The sequence below is a fragment of the Agelaius phoeniceus genome, chromosome 3 (genome assembly GCF_051311805.1).
Source record: "Agelaius phoeniceus isolate bAgePho1 chromosome 3, bAgePho1.hap1, whole genome shotgun sequence".
Taxonomy (NCBI): Eukaryota; Metazoa; Chordata; class Aves; order Passeriformes; family Icteridae; genus Agelaius; species Agelaius phoeniceus.
This window is the reverse complement of record NC_135267.1, coordinates 101,610,533-101,632,466: the sequence shown is the minus strand read 5'-3', so window position 1 is coordinate 101,632,466 and position 21,934 is coordinate 101,610,533. Positions and strand designations below refer to the sequence as shown.

The window sequence follows — 21,934 nt, the reverse complement described above, 5'->3', positions numbered from 1 at the left end:
ACTTGGTGTTAGCCTTTCAAGCAGTCTTAAACAATCGGATGAAAAGGGATTTTAGGAAGATTAGAGGACGGGATGCTTTAGACGTTGTCCGTTAATCATGAGATATGCACCATCTACAAAGTTTCACAAAGAAATGAGAATTTAAATAAAATTTACTTTGGTTATCTAGTTAGCATGAATTGCAAGTTATCCAGTGATAAGACTATTTAATAAATGTATTCTTTTAATTGTTGATATGAGCAAAAGTACATGCTGGGGTGTAGTAGCAAGTGATATACCAGATTAACATTCTGAAAGGGACAATGCTTTTTTTCCCAGAAACCAGGCCTTTGTTGAACTATCCCAGGGTGCCACTAGAATTTTTTTTTAAGGGATTCAACTAAAACTTCAAATAGAATTGTTAGAGTTGGATCTTCAATTTCTCTCCTACCCATCTTCAAAGTGGTTTCTTTTTACTTTTTTTGTTTTGTTTTAATTTAAGAAAGATTACTTTTGGGGCTTAGTGTTTTGGTTTGGGTTTTTTTATTTGCTCAGGTAAAAGTTTTTTTTTTCCCAGACATAAGGAAGGCTAAACAATTTATACCTTCTTCCCCTCTGCTTCTGTGTTTTCTGCTTGATTTCTTCTTAGTTTAAAATTAGAGGATTTTTTTTGATCTAAAGTCTACTGAAAGGCAATAGGTACTTGCAAACCTTTTTTCTGAATGTGCTACACAAATTCTCATTTCTTATTTTTCCTGGAAAATCCTTTTAATTCTTGAAGCCAAAAAAAAATTATGTTTCTCACCTAAAATTAGTTACAGCAGCGCCAGCAGCATCAAAATACTTCTCTTCTAGGCTGAGGTGGTTTTATTTTAAATAAATCCCCTGGCTTTCAGTCCCTATCTACCAACTGTGGGGGGAACTGTTTACCTGTGCAGAGAAGCCAGCTCTTAAACAGGAGACACTGACCTCCTTCTGATCAAGTCCCCTGAATTTGTGGCAAACAGATCCATAGTGTATGGAGCCCCTTGGGAAAATGCAAATGTCAGCAAATCACCTCTTTTAGCGTGGGGCTGCCGGCTCCAGTCCAGTGTCACACCTCCCCTGGCATGCTGGAAAGGTGTGGGTGTGGGTGTGTGGGTGTGTTGGGCACCCCTCTCCACTGTACAGCGAGAGGTAAGAGCTCGAGACAAAAACAAAAAGAGGGGGAAAAACAGAGGAGAAAAGAAACAATTCTGGATATCCACAAGTTGGCTGATGTGACCCTGTGGCACCTACCAGTGTGCTGGCTGTGACCCAGGACGTGATACTCCAACAAGCTGAAAGAGATGGCTGTCTCCGCTTTCTTTTGGCCTCCCAAGACAGCTGCCTGGTAGGGACCAAATGGCAGGGAAGAAGAATATCTGCCTCACACCTGCTTTCTCCAAACTGCCTGCCACAATGCCACCGTGCCCAGCAGGCTCCCCTGGGAGGCAGTCCCTTCCTGGCCCCCTCTCCATGGAATACCAGGACAGGATAGTTTAGATAGTTTTCTCTTCTTCAAAACATCATTAGGATTGAAAAAAATGAATCTCCTGCTTGCACATTTTGCATAAATACATGGTAAGTTATCAATTGATGTTCAAATAGCTTAATTGAGTTTGAGGGGGGAAAGGTCATTTAATTGGTCTATTGAAATGTTAACAGAAACAGATATGGCAAGGGATAGACTTTAATGGCTGCAGTGTGGCACTGATGTCTGCATTCACTTGCAAAATTGTTAATTAGGGCACTTTGGTAGTTCATTTGCTTTTGTATTGATGTGCTTAGTCCAACGAGAGAAATTGGGTTTGTATATGGTATTTACATGGGGCAACAGAGGTTCACCATACAGTCGGGAATGAGGAAAATACAGCGTAAATCAGAATTGGGTTATGATTTGTGACAGTGTCTTCATTGACATCCTGCTGGTTATGGAAGTCATTTTCTAGTAGCTAGTGTATTTTTGCATGTAATTAAGTTTGATATGTTTGCTTTCTTTTTTTTAATCATTGTAATTGTGTACTTTAATGATGCTATAAAAATAATTTTTTTAAGTTAGATATACATAGCTTTTTAGGCTAGATAAGAACAAAATGCACAGCAAAACCAGGAATTACATAGCTGTGTTTGGTAAGCCCTGGAAGGAGGTGTTATCTCCTTAAATGCATGCCAAAAGGATATATTCAGTTGCAATTCCTGGCCCACAGTCATCAGAGCCAGTGAAATTACAAAAGCTCTCCTTAGTTGTGCATTAGGTCCATCGAGACTCCCTTACAGAACCTAAACCTTTAAGGTATTGGCATTTTGTCTGTGGGAATAGCAAAATTGCATGGAGTGTCCACTAGCATTTTTAGAGGGTGGTAATTGCAGGGATTAATCCGGGTGCTGTTTCCTAATAGACTTGCTGGATGCAAAGCTTTATATTTGCCTTGGCTGGAAGAAGTCTGTATTGAGTAGAGTTTATAATAATACAATATACCCTAGGTACTCTGTATAAACAGAGGCTGCAAGAAAAAAAAGGGGAAAAGCAAGTTGGTGTGAATCATCACTTTTACACCTGGGATGCTGTAGTCCTACCAGAGCAAGCTGGGAGAGAAGAGGACATTTTACAGCAAGTTATGTGCTGATTTTAGCAGCTCCTAATGGAAAAAGGCTTTTTGTTCATTTAACATATATTGTACTTTCACATTTGGGTGTCGTTTCTGCCTCAGCCTTCGGGGCTTTGCTCTGTCGTTTTCGATGGGGCATTTATTTAAACTCCAGGCATTCCTGTAGCCAGAGTGGACATCGGCTTCATTCACTCATATGTATTTGGGAAAGTACTTACATGAAGATCACAAATATGCACAGCACAGCTATCTAGTTCTGCAAGTTTAATCCCAGCCCCAGAAAGTTTCATTGTGGCCCTATGCAAATGTATTTACATAGGAATGGGTCTTGGGTCCTTTAAAGAAGGCAACGAAGTTGGAAGACTGAGGCCAACAAATAAATGAAAGTTTCTCTAAATCCATTGGATAATAGAGGCAGTGTTAAGGCTAACCACAGTGTTGAACTAAACAGAGGGATTACTCCTGGGTTTTGCATCAGTTGTTTTCTGCCGGGTGGCCTCACTTGTCAAAAAAAAAAAAAAAAAAAAAAAAAGAAGAAGAAAAAAAAAAGTTGAACAGACAAACATTCACATGGCACATTGAGAAAAGAAGTATGCTTAATTCCATCAAAGCTCAGAAATCAGTCATTAATTTATTCTAACCTCCAATTGTTGGTCATTTGTGAAACATCTGGCCTTTAAGTCATAAGAACCTAAACATAAATACAATGTGGGTTCTCCTGAGGGTGGAAGCTGGGTGCAGGGGGTGCCGTGTCAGCCTATGTACATGAGCATGAGTGCACGTATGTGTGTGTATTGCAGAGCCTGCAACTGCCACTTCATTTTGGAGACTTGGAAACATATTAAAATGAATCCTTCAGTTAATTTACTCTAAAAATTAGATTATTGTTCATTTGCATCTTGGAAAAGTTCTGCCATTCAAAAGAGTCTCTTCATGGTGGGTTAACAGTTAGATATTTTGCAATCTTGCAGCTTGCTAGTCAGAAGTAGTTTCTAATGAAGTTGAAATTTGAGATAGAAAATATATAAAAGCTTTCAGGAAAGACATACCCTATTTTCCATATGGCTAAGTAATTGTTATGATATTTGTTTTAAAGCTGGACTTAGACACTCCTGACTGCCCTCTAATTTGATATGGCTGGTCCCGGCGATTCTTCTGCAGGAAACTTTCGTAGTAGAATGCAGTGAAGGAGATAAATAATTTTGCAGCTATAAGCACATGGCAAAGTATAGAAAATAATTTGGTCGCCCTTACTGTTGTGCAGATAACAGTCTCCAGGTTATTTGCCTCTGCTGGGAGTTGGAACCCAAGTGAAAAGGTTTAAATATTTAAATGTTTAAATGGAGATTTGAAATAAAGGTAGCATCTGGGAGCTGACAAAATTCTGACTTTTGTTAAGAATTAAACTGCTATTTAATTTGAAGGGTAAGGGTGTTGTTTTTATTTGGGGGGGGATTATAGTTCCTCACATAGCTCAAACATAGCAACATCTCCTGTGATGAGATTTCTTGTATTACACACAAGTGAAATGAGAGGCATAGAGTGAAATTAGATTATAAAAATGATAGAAAAATTTAGATGTCAATCCACATGGGAATCTCAGAGCTTTCTGTTTTCAGGCAGTTACCCTGTACTTCGTTTTTGTTTGTTTTTTAAAGACCTCTTTGGCCTGACCATTTGCTTTTATTGCTCAGCAGAGGCTGCCTGCAGCTCTCAGGCTGTTTTGACAGTAGAGATAATGATGCTGTCCAAATGCATAAAAAAAGAAAGAATTTTGAAGGTTTTCTATAAAGCAGCTCTTTCCCTCAATATTTTTCCTTTCCCCCTTGCTAAGTAAAGATATCTTGAGTCTGCACTCCATTGTGAAATTTACTGTATTCCAAATCTAGATCCATTGAATCTCCTTCCAAGCTGGGTTTTATTCTTTCCTACTAAAAGGATATCTGTGATTTGGCAGCGTGGCACACATTATATTAAAAGAAAAAACATCTGATGGGTAAATTAGGGGTGACTTGATGTATTTTTAGCCTTGTCCCTGCCACAGCTTGGCTGGAGTTTGGTGCTGTGGATGGGAAGCATGTGGGAACCCATGGGCACTCACATGTTGCACGGTGCGTGCACAAGCACGTGTGTATGCCCGACCCACCAACACAATACGTAAAAGTCACGTTTCAACTTTGTTAAAGCACTCATTTCCAAGGCACTGATGTCCAAAGTATTGGTAGGAGAGTGAAGATGAGAGGGGAAAAAAAAAATCTCTTTAAACAGCTTGTGAAATGTAATGTTTGAAACGGTTCTTTGAGAACGTGCAGATTATGGCTTGTGTAGTGACTCTTCCCAGCTCTCTGGGAAATGAGCTGTTGACATTCTTTTGGGTCATCATCCGAGATAGGAGGGCAACCACAAGGATTTAGCAGATAAATTCATCCAAAAAGACCTTTATCCATTTCATTGCAACTTGGAAACGTTCATGTCGAATAGCAGCATTAATGTAGCCCTTTTAGCCCTTCAAAGTGAGCCTTATGTTTAAAAAAAAAAAAAAAAGACCAGAGTAATAACTTCTATAGGTCTTCTAAGAGGTAATTCATTATTTACATAATTCTGGAGCATAAACCCATCTTTCCTTCAAGAGGCTCTGAAATAGAATTGAGGCTGTTATACAGAGTCTCTTTTGAATTCTAATCAACTGGATCTGTCTCAAATTCATTTCTAGTTTATTGTAAACAATGGAATTTAAATTAATTTCTTCTTATCTTGTCTTTTGAAGAAAACTAGGAGCATGTTTAAAAGGTTTTTATTTTTAAATACAGCTCAGACTTTATTTTGGGGGGCTTTGGGGTTTTTTTAACTTTATAAACCAGGTGTCGGGCAGGATGGGCTTTGACAGCCAGATGACAATTACGCATTAGCATAGGTGATTATGAAATAAATAGGGCAAAAAAATTACTTTTTTTTTTTTTTTACTTGAACTCAAATGATACTATATAGGCTGAATGTGAGGCAAGGTTCCCACAATGCACTGTGAAAACCTAGGCTAACAACCACCCCGCTGCGTTGAAAACCCCAAAAAAAGACAAAAGCACAATGAAATAGAAAGCTTACCACCGGTAGCTTTCAAAACGACAAACTAGGCAAACTATACATCTCCACCACTCCAATTTTGTCAGAATGCTAATGAGCTTGCTCTGATCTTTACTCGGCTTCCCGTGTTTTCTACATCTTCAAGGACCACATGGCGCTAGCAAAATAAAGACAACTAAATGAGAATTTCGAATGCTTTTTGTGTTGGGACCTGGTGCCTTTCAGTTGACGCACTCGTTGAATATTCTCAACTTAAAAGCGTACAACAGGGGGCTGGGTATGAACTTTTTAGCAGGGGGAAATTTGTACAAAAGTAAATGAGTGTGATGAGGAAAATATGAGAAAAATTTCTGATTAATTTCCGCTCTATAATATCAATGACACCTTCAGCCCCTCTCATACTCCTCTAACAAGAGATGCTGATAAAAGATGAATGATTCTGTGTTGTTCACAGTGAATGTTTAGTGGTTTTTTAATAGCAGCATTCTACATAAAAGACACCAGGAAGTACTCCGCATTAGCAGTTGAGATCACTAGTTAATAGGATGATGTCTTTTAGCTTTTGTCACAAGATTATTAGAAAGGATGGGTTTCTGTTCTCATCCCGACATACTTTAGAGTGCTTGTTGAGCACAAGTGCTAAAATATAGGTTTCTTGGTATTGTTTCACATGCAAAGTAAAAGCCCATTAAATGCACCACCTTTTACTTTTTTTTTTACCAGGTGATTTTTGTCATTGATCTCTTATTTGCCCCCTTTAGCTGTATTAATCACTTGGAGTGGTCTGCTTCTCAATGGGGGCTTGATGATGTATATGTGTATAGATTCGCTATCAAAAAATAAATCCCTTATATGCTCTGCCCCTTCACAACCCTGATTATCGAGCTGTATTTACCAGCCTGTATTATACCATCTTGAATGCTCCTTACTGGAGTCACCCAGTCTGCAAGAGAAATCCGCGCTAGAGTAGGGAGGGGTGAGCTAGGAGGAGGCATCCTATTCCCTAAGCCAAATTTCATCTTTCAGAAACAATTGAATTCACAATTCTCTTTGGGATTCCCAAAAGCAAATGCAGATTTGTATTTACCAGTGTCAGGGCTTGGGGAGGAAAATGATGAATGCTCAGTTTTGCCTGAGAGATGAATTTAAAAATTGGTTTTGTTACCTCTTCAAGCTTGCAAACAGACAGTAAGAAAAATATCTGTGCATGTACATAAGGAGAAAAAATAAAAATCATGGTCTTTTCATATATTTCATATCTTGCCTAAATGAGGGAGAAGGAATCAGTAATACTCTAAGTTTTATAGCAGTTTTTTGGCCTTGCTTTCCTGCACTACTGTTGTGCTTGGGTCAGCATGATTAATCTCAGGTGAGCCAAGAACTTGCCAAACCACGAGACAGTAATGAGGTGACCGACCATGTTATGAAAGACAAACATGCACATCCCAAAGTAGAGCAAAGATAGTATAACAACAGACTTCCTGTCAAGATAGAAAATGTAAAAATATCACTGAAAGCAACATTTTTGATGCTTATCTTTTTACATTTAGCATAAGTGAGTGAAAGCATTTCAAAGAAATTCTAGATACATGAATGCTACATATGTGATACTGGTTTGGGTCCCTGCTAGTGGTGGTTTGTGAACCTTCTCTATTGGAAGTACCTAACAACTAGGAGGCTGGAAGGATATTATTGATAGCAGTTTGTTTTGGGTGGAAGGAAAGGTTTTTGGCACAAGCAAAAGATTCCTACTCTAACATGATAACAGTTTACAAAACTATGCCTTGGTAGTTACTGCTTGTTTTGAAAGCAAAGGGATATTCTATAGCATTTGTTGCAATGTGTCTCTCTCCATTGTGTAGAAACGTGAACTTGCTGCCAGGGTTGTGGTAATGGGAGCTTTGACAGCTACCAAAACCCCGGGTGAAAGAAGTGCAATGACACCATGATCAAGGTCTCATTCACAATATGGTAACTGTGCCTCTCTGTTGCATCCAAGTGTGACTTGGGTGACCTGGGGCCTGCAGAGCTCTGTGGAGATGCCTGCAAAGACACACAGTGCAAAGTCATTCATGAGAGTTTGTTAATGCAAATAAACTGGCACACCAGTGAGCTGATTTTCTGACAGGACTCTTCAGGGCCCAGATCACAACACATACACAAATTTCTGCCCAAGTATGCAATTTATAGTTGCCAGAATCATGTGTTTTATAAGCAATTGAGAACATCTTGAGTTCTTGAGGTTTATCAGCCTCTCCCCAGTTTCCCTTCTGTCATGTTGCCTCCACAATCTCTTATTGGCAAACTCATTCCAAAATCCATCGGTCTCTTTCCATTAACAGTTCCTGTAAAACAGATTTGCCTTTGGTGAAGGAAGACCGTCTGGCTATACTTTTCGAATTACCCACTGTTTCTACAGCTGAGAAGCTTCCACAAAACAAACCTCAGAGTTTGTCTCTAATTTGCCCCATCTCTTCAGTCTTAGGTCTGTGCATTGGTAGGCAAAAGTTCACAGGAGGTGGCCTTTCCAAGACCAAACATGGGCAATGTGCGTGTTCAGCCTTCCCAGGCCAAATTCATCAAATCCTTAAAGTGGCTCAGCAGCAGCAGTGACCATATTTGTTTTTTCTCCAAGTAACACAGAATCCCATTGGCTGGAGGGACTGAGTGATAAGTCAACTTCCTCTCCATGCACTTCCCTGGCTTTTGTAGCCTCATCATTGCCTTCAAAGAACCTGTCAACAGGTTGAAGCCAGCTTGGAGAAGAGAGTCCAAGTAGAGCACTGCCCACATAGCAGGAGACTACTCTGGGAGAGCCCTAGGCACTATGAATAGGCTTGCAAGCCTTCCAAAAGTCTTACAAGACCCAACAGACACTTGCTTCTTTTAACTGATTTCCATCTTTCTTTGTGGTGTAGCAGTATAAATGCTCTTTCATGTGGCAGGCATAGTGTTTGGCTTTGTGCCTGGAGTTAGCTTTCTCTACAATCAGTGTCTGCTGCAAAGCGAAGGCGAGGAGAAAGGCCCCTTGGTCACCCTGAGGCTCCTGGCCCACAGTGGTACTGCAGTCTGCAGAGACCACTGTTGTTTTTTTCTTGGGTTTCTCCCATTTACCACCAAAAACACCTTCTCTGTCGAAACTGGAAGCTGTGGGGCCTTGGGACACCTCAGCCTAGCTGAACTCACCCATTAGCCCTAGGAAGGCTTGGATCCCAGAAGTACAAACCTGCCAACTCCCACTAAGAGTACACATTTTCATTAACACAGATACAAGGTCACATTCGTTGCCATCATCATCTCACTTCAGGCAGTTACTTGGGTTAAATTCAACCCTGTCCATCAAAGTAGCTTTATAATGTCCACTACCCTTTTCCAGCTCCAGGAGAATATGTTCTGAAGGAAGTAAGGCAACATATGGTAAAAATGGAATAATATGCTACCTAGCAGAGCACACTCCAGTGACTTTAGGTAAATGGCCTCTCACTTCAGTATCTTACCCACCTATCACTTGCCACATAAATTGGTAGTAAACTGTTCTAAGGAGAGGTTACGAGCTGTACAGAAATTACTATCTGCAATGACAAAACATCCAACTCTACTTGTAAATCTTCACGTGAAATAATTCATCTGCCATGCCATCATCCCTCTCTTGCTGGATTTCCAATCATACTCTACTTTTTTTTTTATAGATTCAAAAGTTTGAGTGTATCAGTTCATAGTGCATGTTTTCCTGTGCTGAAATGTCTTAGGAAATTGTGCTTTGTGAGAAAATTTGGGTGCATAGAGTACCAGAGGGTGATAAAGCACAAGTGTTGGTTTCACTCAGTGCTAGGATTCCCTACAGGCACTTGTCCTTAAGGCATCACTTTCTTACAGGAATCTCCAGGTGTTTCAGTGCAATCTCACCTCTTGTTGCCTGAATTTTGGGGCACAAAGTTTCTTGGTCTGGATTGATGGTCCCATACTAAAAATATATTCATAATCTTTATCCAGTCCAGGCATTCTCTTCTGGTTGGTTTTCTGTATTTTCTACTGGCCTCTGTGTTGACTCGTCATGTAGAGAAAATCAGTGGTCTTGCAGGTTTTATCTTCCACAATTTGTCTTTTTGTGGAAGTTTCAGTCCTGTGATAATTTTAGGCTGCCCAGATTGTAGGCCACAAATGTTTGTCTTCCTTTGAGTCAGTCCCACTGCAGGTAAATAAATCCCTGCACGTGCCGAGATGTAGTCAGAACCCTGACCTTCTGTTTACACATCTCTCAAAATTGTAAATAGACTCTCTGTTTTTTTTATGTTTCAGAAACCAAAGAAATTATAAATCTTCTGCTTGATATTAAACTAATTTGATGTGTGCTTGTGATAAAGGCATTTCCTTGGTGGCAGCTCCATTTCTTTAGGGTTACAGTATTTTGGGGGCTGAAATAGTCAGACAATGCACTGCAATGTAGCTCTGCCTGGCAGATTCTTGGCAGTTGATTCCTACCTTTATGAGACTCCATTGTGTGGACATCAATGTCTCCTTCTCAACTGCTCTCAGAGAGCAAGTTACTGGCCATGAATTTGCCTTTCTAATGTTCCTAGGCATTTTCCCATCCAGCTCAGACTCAAAAACTTGTGCTAGACTTTTATCTGCTAGCTACCACTTCTGCAGTGTCATCTAAACAACAGTTCCACCTGCTTATCTGTTGCTGGCTCTTCGTGTTCATTTTCAGTGGTTTTTAATGACTGAGGAGGTCCTCATGCTCTCAAAGGAGGAAATATTCTGGCAGAAAGCTGGGCATGGTAATCTCAAATGGGAGGCCTAAAGCTCAAGGTGGAGCAGCCCACCCACTCATGCTGTGGGGTGTCTGTTGCAGGTTCTGTTTTGACACCGATTACTTGGAAAAAATATTTTATCCAAAATTGTGAGGTTTTCCACCAAAGGTAGCCCTCTGAAAGCAAAGGAGGGTGATTTTTCAAAAAAAATATGTCTCTTTTGGGATGCCAGAGTTTCACTCAGTGAAAAATTGTTGACCACTCATCATATAAAAATTTTCACTGTAGCTTTCAGTTGTGTGAGAGGCATTTTGCAGTAGGTCTCATGTAACTCTCCTTTACAAAAAATATCTATTGTAAATATAGGCTTTTCTGCTTGTTTGTTGAATTCAGTAACTCACATTAAAAACAAGAGCTCGTCTGTGCATAAGCTGTTCACAGTGAGCAAGATGGGAAGACTATTAAAATCAGTGGGAAGTCTGCTGCTTGCTTGGAAGCATTTGAGACCTTCCACCAGCCTTTGTTAGCAGTGTGAGGTTGGTCAGCAAAAACAGCCAGCGCTGTTTCTCGTCCCTTCCCGTGTTCCCTTTCAGTAAAACTGTAATGGCCACAGCAGATCAGCCCCACAGTCTGGTCCAGAACACTCCACTGTAGAGGGACAGGTGTGGCTTGAACTCAGGCTGGGGCAAGAATCTGTGCAGGGGCCTGTCACAGGCTAACCTGGCCCCAGGGAACATTTAATTTAACCTCTAAAAATTAAAGGTTAGCTTGTGTCCTAAAGCAGGAGGATCCAGTTCCTACCTCCCATGGTTTTTTGTTTGTTTATTTGACTATTTATTGCTGCAGCTTTGCCTTTCCATATTCAACATCCAGCCTGGTTTTAATTCTTGCTGAGCTCTTAGTTTCAACATTGCCTCGTGGCAACGAGTTCTACCGGTAAATGATGAGGCTTTGAGGAAAGATCATTCTTTTTATCGGTTTTAAACACACCACCTTCAATTTCAGTGAATTTCCCCAGGTTCTTATGAGACAAGATGAGACACATCCTAGAACTATTCTTTATTTGCCATTCATGTTCTCCTTCAGGTAAACAAGCCAATCTGTCCACTTGCTCCTAATACAGAAACTTGTAAAAACTCGTCCCTATGATTGGGCGAATGCATTTTTTTTTTTTTTTAAGCAGACAAATAAAGACAGTGGGGTATGTTTTCAAAAGACCTTCCTGTTAAATTTGTGGAATTCACTGGCATTTGAACAGCTCTCAGTAGTCACTTCTGTCAACTACAAAATAGCCCAGAAAGAGGAGCAGAGCGAAGTCGGCCAGTTTTTGTTGTTATTTGCCCCGCTCCAGTTCCCATGCACTGGCATTCTCCTGCTGGCCTCTTCACCCAAGTGTGTTGAGTGAAGAAAGCTTCTTCTATTCTATTTTAAAACTGTGTGTAAACATCAGCAAATGGATGAAGAATGGGCTCTGTCTTAAGTAGGTTGTTTTTCGTGTAGTTCTGTTGAGGTAAATGGGGAGACATGGGAAGGGTTATGTGTTTAACCATGACACCATGGCACACACACTACACACAGTGCAAATAAAATTTAAAAACGATTACTGCTTAAGACAGCATACAGAGTGATTTCTGTAAACCTGTTATTTCTTGCCAGACTGAATGGGCTGGTTTGGGATGCTGATGTAAACCCTTTATTATTTATCCTCTACAGGTTGTAATTCATTTTTGCACAACAGCTAAATACATTTACATTTAAGGAGTTTTTAAAAAATATTAATCTATTGTGTTATCTTGACAGATTTATGATGGTATAAAGTGTAGAGGAGTTACTGTATTCATACATTTATACTGTAAACTAATCTTGTCCCTGCATGTTGTTGCTTTTTCTTCCTTTTAAGTGGTATTCTCAGTGTTTTGTAGCACTTTCTTCTCTGTTTTCTTAGCAATATACAGGTTTACTATGTTAATCCATATTGGGTTTATCTAATGCCTAGCTGCCCAAATGGCTTAAAAATAATGGGTCTAATGGTACCTAGATACACTGGTAGCTGGCTGAGTTTGAAAGTACTTTCAGCAGGAAAGGAAAAAAAAAATTGTTCTTTCAAATTGATTCAGAAAAGACATTTTTCAAGATGCTTTTTATTTAAATAATTTAAGATATCATTAGCTTACAGTGTAAACAAAAATCCATTTGTAAATCCAGAAGAATATGAAGGAGGATGTGTTTGTAAAAGACTGCCAGGAAGCTGTACAACATTAAAATAAGCTAGTTGCTTATATTGTTCTCAGAAAATGGTAATGTGTTTGTTACTGTGCTTCTTGAGTATTGTAGAAGAAAATTGACTCAGGTTTATTTCATATAACAATCAGAAATATGTGTGATGAGCCACAGGAGAAGGGAAAGGGATTTGGGGTTGTGGTTTGTTTGTTTTGTTTTTTTGCTTGGCTATCATTAAAATTCTCACTATTAGTACTTTGGCTATCACTAAAATTTGTTCCAGTAAGGGAAAAAATTACCAAACTTTATGCTGCAGCCTCTATTGAATTCTGAGCAGGAGCTATTACAGCTTGGAATCACAACTCAGAAGCCAGTAGGAGCTTCTCATATCTGAGGGTTGAATTTAATGTCTTGTGCTATTTGAGGCTTGGTGTTGGGCTCATTCCTAATCATTGAGGAGGGTTCTGGTAGATGTCAAGTGAAGAGAAGAATAGAGCACGCATCCTTCACCACTCAAGCCAGACAATGAAATTAGAAAATGGCACTGGGAGTTGATGTGAGAGAATTCCCTTGGATTCCTAGAGGAAGAATAAAACAAGAATGAATTAATTAAAAAAAAAAAGAAAAAGAAAAGTGGGGGGGGAGGAGGCAGAAAGGAAGAGGGGAAAAAGAAAATAAATGAGAGAAACCCTGCCAGAAGCCTCCTCAGGTTAAAGTCCAACATTAAAAACTGTATTGACTTTTCACATAAAGGCGTGTGTGCTCACTGTTTCATCTGAGTTTCTGGTGCTGCATTTTTCAAATCTCTTACCGAGCAGTTTGCATGCATATGATGTTTGCAGCACTACCCGCTCTTATTTGAAGACTGTTTTCAGGAGTCATTATTGAACTATAGGATAAAAAGGTATAAGCATAATTACGTGTTAAAGAGAATAAATATGTTCTGCTAGATAGTTAACCAGATGAGGTTAAACAAGATAAGATGAATTCTGGTCTTTTTAGAAAACTGGCAGTCTTCATTTTAAGCTACAATGTAAAGTGCTTTATCCTGAGATTAGGTATTGTGGCAGAAGCTAAAACTGCCTTTTTCCCCTAACCGTGCCAGAATACAACCTCCTTTTCTTTCTGCGCTAACAAGACTGCTTTACCACCACAGCCCACTCTAAGTAATTAAATCAATCCTTTGTACTTACCGTATTCTCCTCTAGTGACGGTACTAGATCTGATTATATGCTTCATGCATATTCAAAGTACAGCACTGACAGCTCTTTAATGAGCTCTTACTTAATCAGTACGAACAATGTTCATCTTGTTCTTTTTTTCCTCATACATTAGAGCTAGGAACAGTTGGGGAAAAAATGAAACATCCAGCATTCATTTGAAAAATATATTGTACTTTGAAAAGTGTCTAAGCTGGAGAAGTTGCATTCTGCCCTTTAAAAGTCTGATGGACAAATTGGATTACTAGTATTGGATTAAATAACAAATGGTTAGAGGAGAAATGAGAAAAGCTCGCTGTGATCACAGGCTTTAATATTTTTTGTTACTTATAAAGCTGAAGGGGTCTTTAACCAGTTATTAAAGTCAGGATTAATTTGTAATGGTCCAACTTACTAGCTTTAAAAGGGTTTTGTTGTTGTTGTTTATCAAAAACAATAGTGTAATGCATGTATTATGGAAAAAATTTAAGTTTAAGATCTGTGGGCCATTTATAGATTTTCAGCATCTTGTACTGGCTTAGATAAGGGGTTTGCATGTGTGGGATCGATTTATTCTCCAGCATGGGTTTTTTGCTTCATTTAAATAATCTGTACAGTTTGTTGGGTTTTTTTTCCCCACGAACAACACAGATACTTTCCCAATTTAAATTTTCAAGCATTTGTAGCAAGTCAATTAAATACTTGTTTTACACTTGGAAAGTGGAAACAACAACCACCCCAGCAGCAGCTTGAGTTTTACAGAGTGAAACCATGTTGAAGAAAGGCTTTTTCTAAATTTTTTATTTAGAAATTGTAAATGTGAGTTTAGCTTGCAGTATTGCTGCAGTAAGAACACTCAGTTTTTCTTTGTTGAAAGTGTTTCATGTGCATCCTTTCACCAAGTAAAAAAAAATGAAGTAATGCTCTAATGCTAGTGTATTTGCCGAAGAGTTATTTAAATTTCTTATATATGGGAGTTCATCTTTATTTTGCTTGCCTGGGAAGAATTTGTTTCAGCTGTGTGCACAAGAATTTAAAAGCTGACAGTCAACAAATAAAATATCAGCATCGACTACTATTAATATTGCACACATGTGTCATTTCACTGATCAAAAAGGCCTTCGCAGGGTAAAATTGGCCTTTTTCCAAATTGCAAGCTTTTTCTCAGCTTTTTCTTTTTTGCTCTTTCTTCTTTTGTTGCTGCCCAGGGATTTGTGCCTATCGCAGCCGATATCACATGACTGGTGTCAGGGCATCACATGGTTCCAAAGCGAATACAAAAACAGATTTAAAATTCTGTAAAAACAATCAAGACTTTGTTAATTCACTTCTAAACCAGCCCATTCTATGGATATTGCATGTGCTTTGGTGTCAGCACGGATGTATTAAAATACGCACCTGTGCAGATCTGGCACGACAGCTCCAAGCTTTACCCAGGTCTTTTCTCATTATATGTTGCAACTAACTGTGTTTAGGAGGAATGCATTAATAGAAAGAAGATTATATCTGAAGTCTGTGTTCTTAACCTGAAAGTGCATGGTACAAAAGTCAACAAAGTCAGATCCACCATTGAGCCAAACACTTTGGAGACATTTATCTCTCCCATTTCTTTTTCAAGGCTTGCAAAATTAAATGCAGCAAGGGCTTGTATTTATAATCATTGAGCCAGACATCCCAGTCCACCCCAAAATGAACAAATTTATTGAAACGTTACTGTAGCCACGGATATCTGGTTGTGAGAACTTTGCCACATTGCTAGTAAAAAGTCTTATGCATTACAGAATAGACTGATCATTTTGCAAGGAAAAAAAAAAGCAAAAAAATCCCCTTCTTCTTGACCTCTTCCCTGAATAAGTTTCAAGTACTTGGTGCATTTCAACAAAAGGCTGGTAATACTGATTATTATCTACTTCCAAAAGCAGACCCTGTTAGATGGAGCAGTACAGCAGCAAGTCCTTTGATCTGTAACTTACCAGCAAAGTGTACTGAACTGCTGAATATTGTTGTAAATACCATGTGTGATATTTTATGCACAAAACCCAAAGTGGAGATATTGGGGGAGAGCTTTTCTACATGCCAGATTTCTTCTTTCATTTCTCCATTGCCCCAGGAGCTGGGCCCTGCTGCTTTTGTTTGGAAAAGCATCGTGGGTCCATCCATGCTTTGGGATGCTTCACCCATCCTGTCCCACTGCTAGCAAATTGTGGCCCTAAAAGCACCATTCCAGGAAATTTCATTGACCAGGCACTTCCCAGGCAGACAAGTGGATATGGGTGGATGTCTCCTATCAGAAAGGAGAGCATGCCAAATGTAACCTTTTCTTACTGTGTGGGTCCACCAGTTCCACCCCAAGCTGACCCACTTCCCTGTTCATCCTCTTTTCCTGCCGTTGTGTGGATGCCTCGTGGCCATGGCAGAGGGAATCAAAGAGTTTGGAGAAGGCTGGAAAACTTCCCTTGCAGGCAGGAGGCTCACCCCTGGTGAGGGTGAGATTCTCCATGTAGGTCTGGGCTTGCACGCTGTTGTGGCACTGGGGTGTGAACATGCACGTGGTGAGCATCTGGAACACTCCCATCCACAAACTGAATGCTTTGGTTTAGGGCAAAACAATGTTTTTTCTGGTGTCTTTCCAGCTACAGGTGCTAGAAAAAGCTTCTCTGCCACTAGGGATCCTATGGTTTAAGTTAACAAGGTAGCATCTCCAAGTGTGCAGCACTTTGCATGAGAGATTTCAAACCCCTTTACAAACACCAAAGAATTAGCTTTTAGCACCCTTGCAGGATCAGGACAGGTGGTTATTCACATATTGCACACAAGGTGCTTAAACTCAGACATCTACCCACACTGTCCCAATGAAGCACTATCAAAGCTGGGAAACAAACTCACATGACCATGCTCATGCTCCTTTGCCTTTATTCCAAGTTTATTCCTTGATTCATTTTAACCCTATGAAGTGTGTGAGTTTCATAATTCAATGAGGAGCATATAGCCTATGCTCTTCACCTCAGCATGAGGGATGAGAATGGCAGGTTTCCACAGAAGCACAGCCTCCACAAAGGACTTTCTTCATGTCCCTGAGCTCAGAGAGGGTGGAATTTGGCTGAACAGCCCTGCTACAAGGAAAGCACAGTCAGGAACCTTCTGGACACTCATCTGCCTTTTGCTCATGTTGCAGAGGTGGTGACACAGAGTCTTAGAGAGTCTGGTAGGGTTTAGCGCTGCCTGCAGGTAGGCTATGAAGAGTCCTGATCCTGATCCTGCCTGGGATGGATGGGGGCAAGGGAAAGGGGTGCTAGCCCATGCATACACACAGGGGACCCTTGGGTACCTGGATCCCAGGATTATTTGTATTTGTGCAGATGCTCCCTTTGGTTGCATGTTGAAAAGAGGAGCAGCTCTTTCCAGCTCATCTGGAAGAGTGGCCATGAGCACAGAAGCTGAGCAGGTGCCCACACCTTAGCCAAGAGTTCAGGATTAGCATCTCTTCTGCAGCTACTTTGATCCCTGCCACATCATCCTGGCTGTGCTGGGTTTGCATGGGTGGAGTGGATCTTGCCTACAGGGGTTGTTTTTGTGTTTGGTGATGACCAGACATCTTTTAGCAGTAAGGGTCATTCACTGGAAGCATTGCAATTGTATAGTTCATTTGTGAGAATTTAAAATACGCAGTCCTTTTAAAAGGTATTTATTTAGGGCCAGCATGATAAAGAACACTACAATGTATCCTGGAGGATGGCTGCTTTCAAAGATTTATTTATAAACCAGGCAGGACTTTGCAGTCATGTGATATTTTTACCATTTGAGAATATGCATTGTCATGCTCAGTGATATTGGCAACTGATACTCCAAAACCTGAAATGAAAATATGTACCTCAATTTGTGAAATGCCACAGGAGTAATGAAATTCTCTTGATTGCAGGAAGAAACACAGAAGAAGAAGAAGCTATGATGCAGGAGTGGTTCATGCTGGTTAATAAGAAGAATGCCTTAATAAGACGAATGAACCAGCTTTCTCTTCTGTAAGTATAGATGAACATATGTATTTACAAAAGGATGATTTACTCTTCAGATAAAAGCAAAACTTTTTTTACTCTCTTCCCATTAGGCTTCAAAAAAAAAAAAACCTCAAAAGTGAGTAGTATGGATGTGTTACATATTGAGAAACTTGTTTTTCTCATATTTCAGACTTGAAAATGAGAAGCATGCAATGACACAAGATTAGCCAGAGCTGTGAAAAAATAAATTCAAGAAATATTAAGCACTGTTACATTTTCAAAAGCCCAACAGCAGAATAAAACTTTTAGAAATGCACAGATAGATTTGGATTGTGCCTCAGATGAGACAGGTGAAGTCTATTCAGAGAGAAGAGCCAAATTTGAGTCACTACCTGCTTTGTAGAAAATCCTCAGTCCCATCTCTGCTGAAGAGATGTCAGTAAATCAGTCACAGTGCAGTGATACCACTGATAGTGCAAAGTAAGGACAAATGAACCTTTTCTCACTGGCAGTGTTGAGGAAGGGAGAAGGTGCAGCTCGTTTGTAGAGGCATCCTGCCCCGAGTGCTTCTCTTCCAGTTCTTTCACTTTGATATTTCTTTCCATAATGCCACCTAGTGTAGCTGCCTGCATACTTCCCTGGGAAGAGCCTCTGCTCACCTATCTCCTGCTGGGTCTGAACTTGACAGAGGATTTTACCTGCAAAATATTAAGCTTTCTAATCCCTTGTCTAATTTTTATTGTTGGTTAGGGCAGACTATATACAGAATAATACTTCCAGTGTCATGTTACCTTGGTGAATAGGTTGATGCTGGAATTTGCTCATTAGATCTAGGGGAATATTTTATACTTTGGACATTCCAGAACAGCTGTTCCAGAGATGAATATGAAATAATTGCATCCTGTAGCGCAGTGGAGTTAAACTGACAGAATTAAAGCCGACCTTATGTGAAATGAAAAGGCCCTGTTACTGAATAGGCCACCTCAGCCAGATTTTAAGTTTGTGTATCATTTGTTTGGAGTAGCTTAAAGTTAAAGAGAAAAGTCAGTTGTGAGTCCTAAAATCAATGTAAGTTAAAGGTGCTTTTAAGTGTTTAATGATTTAGTAATTAACATATTGATGAACATTTGCAACTTGCCTAGGGAAAAAGAACATGACCTAGAAAGGCGCTACGAGCTGCTGAACCGGGAGCTGAGAGCAATGCTGGCTATTGAAGGTAAGAGCAGTGCTGGGGCAAGGGGGGACAGCTCTCACTGCCAGACAGGTTTGGCACCTGGGAGTGCCAAACATGGAGGCTCCTCTGAAGCCCAGTGGTAATGCTGATATTTGCATCACTTCAAGTGATAGCACATGGCAAGTGTGCTGAGGCTGCAATCCCAGTATTAAGTTTTCTTCAGGATTAAAAAAAAAAAAAAAAAATAACCGAGATACGGGACAAGGAAGTATGGTCTTGTTGCAATAAACTTTGAAAACAAAGTGATGAGGAGGGAGAGCATGTGTCTGGGCTTTACAGGTTTTTATTGCAGTAGTGCTCTCTTGGTTTTCCTGCGGCATCGTGCTGCTTTTGGTGCCACAGAAAAAGGAAGGGGTGACCCACAGAAGAGGGCCTCTTCCTTTTAATGTTTCAGACCTGTTCTACAACAGTAACTCGCTTGGGGGAAAAACTCTCGTTGGTTTTGGTGGTAAAACACAAAGTTTGTCAAGTAAATATTTCATCAGGAGCACCAGCAGGATTAGTGCGATCATTTGCACAGAGTTTCTCCCTTCCCTGTGACTCTTCCCAGTTTAGTCACCTCACCTGAATGGAGGTAACACTCAGGGGAAGATTGACACAGGATAAATGAAACAATTGCACCCCTTCCATAGGGCTTTCCAGTGAATGGTACAATAATCCTTGGGATGATTCATAATAAAAAATAAACATCCAGATAGCTTAAACCATTGCTTGCATTATTTTCTTATTTAAATATCTTAAGTGTTTTCTAATGCTGCACCACTTATACCTCTCAGTCACAAATGCTGCCTTACAGTTCAAAGATGTTTGCTTTAAAGTTAATCCTTTGGGCTCTGTAAAATGGACCTTTTGTCTAATCAATGCAAATTGATTTTGCTATTCTGTATTGACCTCTCAACCCTTTGACTGTCCATGGTAATTTCTTTCTTCACCTGATAAGGTACCTGATCCATAATAAATCAATTCTAATTAGTTTGGAGACTTCACTGGGAGCATAAGTTTGTTGGAAAAAAGCAGCAGGTTTCAGGTAGCTCTTTCCTATCTCTCCATCTGTAGTTATATTTTTTGCATAAGGCTGTCTTCACTATATTCCTGGATAATCCTGGGTCATAAATATATACATGGCTTTCTGCAGAGACAGGCCAGATTTGGAATACAATTCGGAATTGTGCTGATGAAATATTTAAAATGTAAAATAATCTAAAACTAGAGAGCAGCTAAGAGATCCTGGATTTAAACCTCAACTTTCGATGTTTAATTGCCTCATCTATGTGTACTGCCTTGGAACATCCTAGCAGCAGCCTTTGAATGTCTAGCAGCTTCTGCCATTTACACATTGTCTGGAACAAAAATGGTTTTTTCATTTCTTTTTGTAAATTCAGAGAGGTATGCCCAAACTCCAGAGAAGATTTTTTTCTCTCTCTCTCTTGTTTTTTCTCTTTTTTTTTTTCTGTTTTTTAATATGCTACTGGTGGTATGGTAAACAGAGGTTTAGGAAGCAAACATAAGTGCTGGAGAAATTTGGTTATTTTGGGGGATTTTTTTATTTATGCAACAAAGTCCTCATTTAGCATTTTAGCTCTCAATAAGATTATTGGTCTTCTAGAACTTTTAACAGTTACATGCTTTTACCCAAAAACCATATTAAATGAGAGACTCTTCCAGGATTTAAACACCTGTGAAAACTCAAAATATGTATTTGTGACAATCTCTCCTCTGGATGGATGCATCGGTGTTTTCTGTATTCAGAAGATGCAAAGATGCAGTTTTTGGGAAGCCCTGCTAAAACCACACCATTTCCAGTGTGATTTCTCTGGAGAAGCAGGGGCTGCCCGGACAGCCCAGCACTGTCGGCCCCGAGGCCATTTAGCCGATTGCTAATGAGTGCGTGGGCTCCCTGAAAGGGTTGAAAAGGCAGATCTCACTTTTACCAGCACCGCTTCCAAAACCGAAGTATATGGGCAGGAAAAAAAATACATATATCACGCACACACACACACACACACATATATGTATATGTGACAGGAGGGGAGCGGTTTGTTTGTCCAAAAGAAAGGCAGAACACACCAACCCAAACTGGAACTTAAAAAAGAAAAAGTCTTTGAAAGGTGGCAATTACTGTTTTGGTAAATTGCTCTAACTCTTCCACGCGTGACTATGCTGTTTAAAAATCTGTCAACCAATTTACTTAGCTGGTTGATGACAGGGGAAAAAAGGGAGAGAGAAGAGCTCTGCGGAAGGTGGGAGCCTGCTGACAGAGGCAGATAAAGGCGGTTCTGCCGTGCCCGTGCCCGGGGCAGCGCTGCGGCCGGAGGTGCTGCCCGGTGGGATGCTCAGTGATGTGGAGACGGCGGCTCCTTCCCGGCCGCTCATCGGCAGGCACCGGGAGCTGAATGGCCTCTTGGAGGGTTACGGCACTTCACGAGGAGCACATGAATGACCCAGGGTGGTAAAAAAAAAGGCATACTCCCCCCCTCCCCCACGGAGCCGTAGCGATAAGAAAGGGAGAGTTAACGCGCTGCCTGCTTCCAGCTAGAAAGTGTTCTTCTTGGACTGTTCCGACCGAGAAAGGCCGGAACCCCCTCTCTAAGAGGCCAAAGCAAACGCAGGTAAACGGGGTCCGTTTTCACCTCTGCACCTCCCCGCGGGTCCCGCCCGGCTTTTGGAGCCAGCTGCTCCTGAGCACAAGGTGCTGCGTTTCAGAGCCTGGTTTCACTGCAGCTGCAGCCGAGTACCGGGATGCCTCACTTCCAGCTAGCTTGCCTCTCACTCCTTTCTTTTATTTTTTTTTTCAGTCGAGTTTTAATGCCTCCTTAGAAAAGATAAGTTCATTTTTGCACAC

The 21,934-nt window shown here is 40.3% G+C and overlaps 1 protein-coding gene across 12 annotated transcripts in view; it reads left to right on the top strand.

The window, feature by feature from the left end:
- EHBP1 (EH domain binding protein 1) overlaps positions 1-21,934 on the top strand; it is a 204,954-nt gene that overhangs the window by 178,093 nt on the left and 4,927 nt on the right. For all 12 annotated transcript variants that reach the window (XM_077176005.1, XM_077176001.1, XM_077176002.1 and 9 more), the window contains 2 exons: positions 17,783-17,882; positions 19,001-19,074. In XM_077176005.1, the coding sequence (XP_077032120.1) occupies positions 17,783-17,882; positions 19,001-19,074 (174 nt within the window). The remainder of the gene's footprint in view (positions 1-17,782; positions 17,883-19,000; positions 19,075-21,934) is intronic.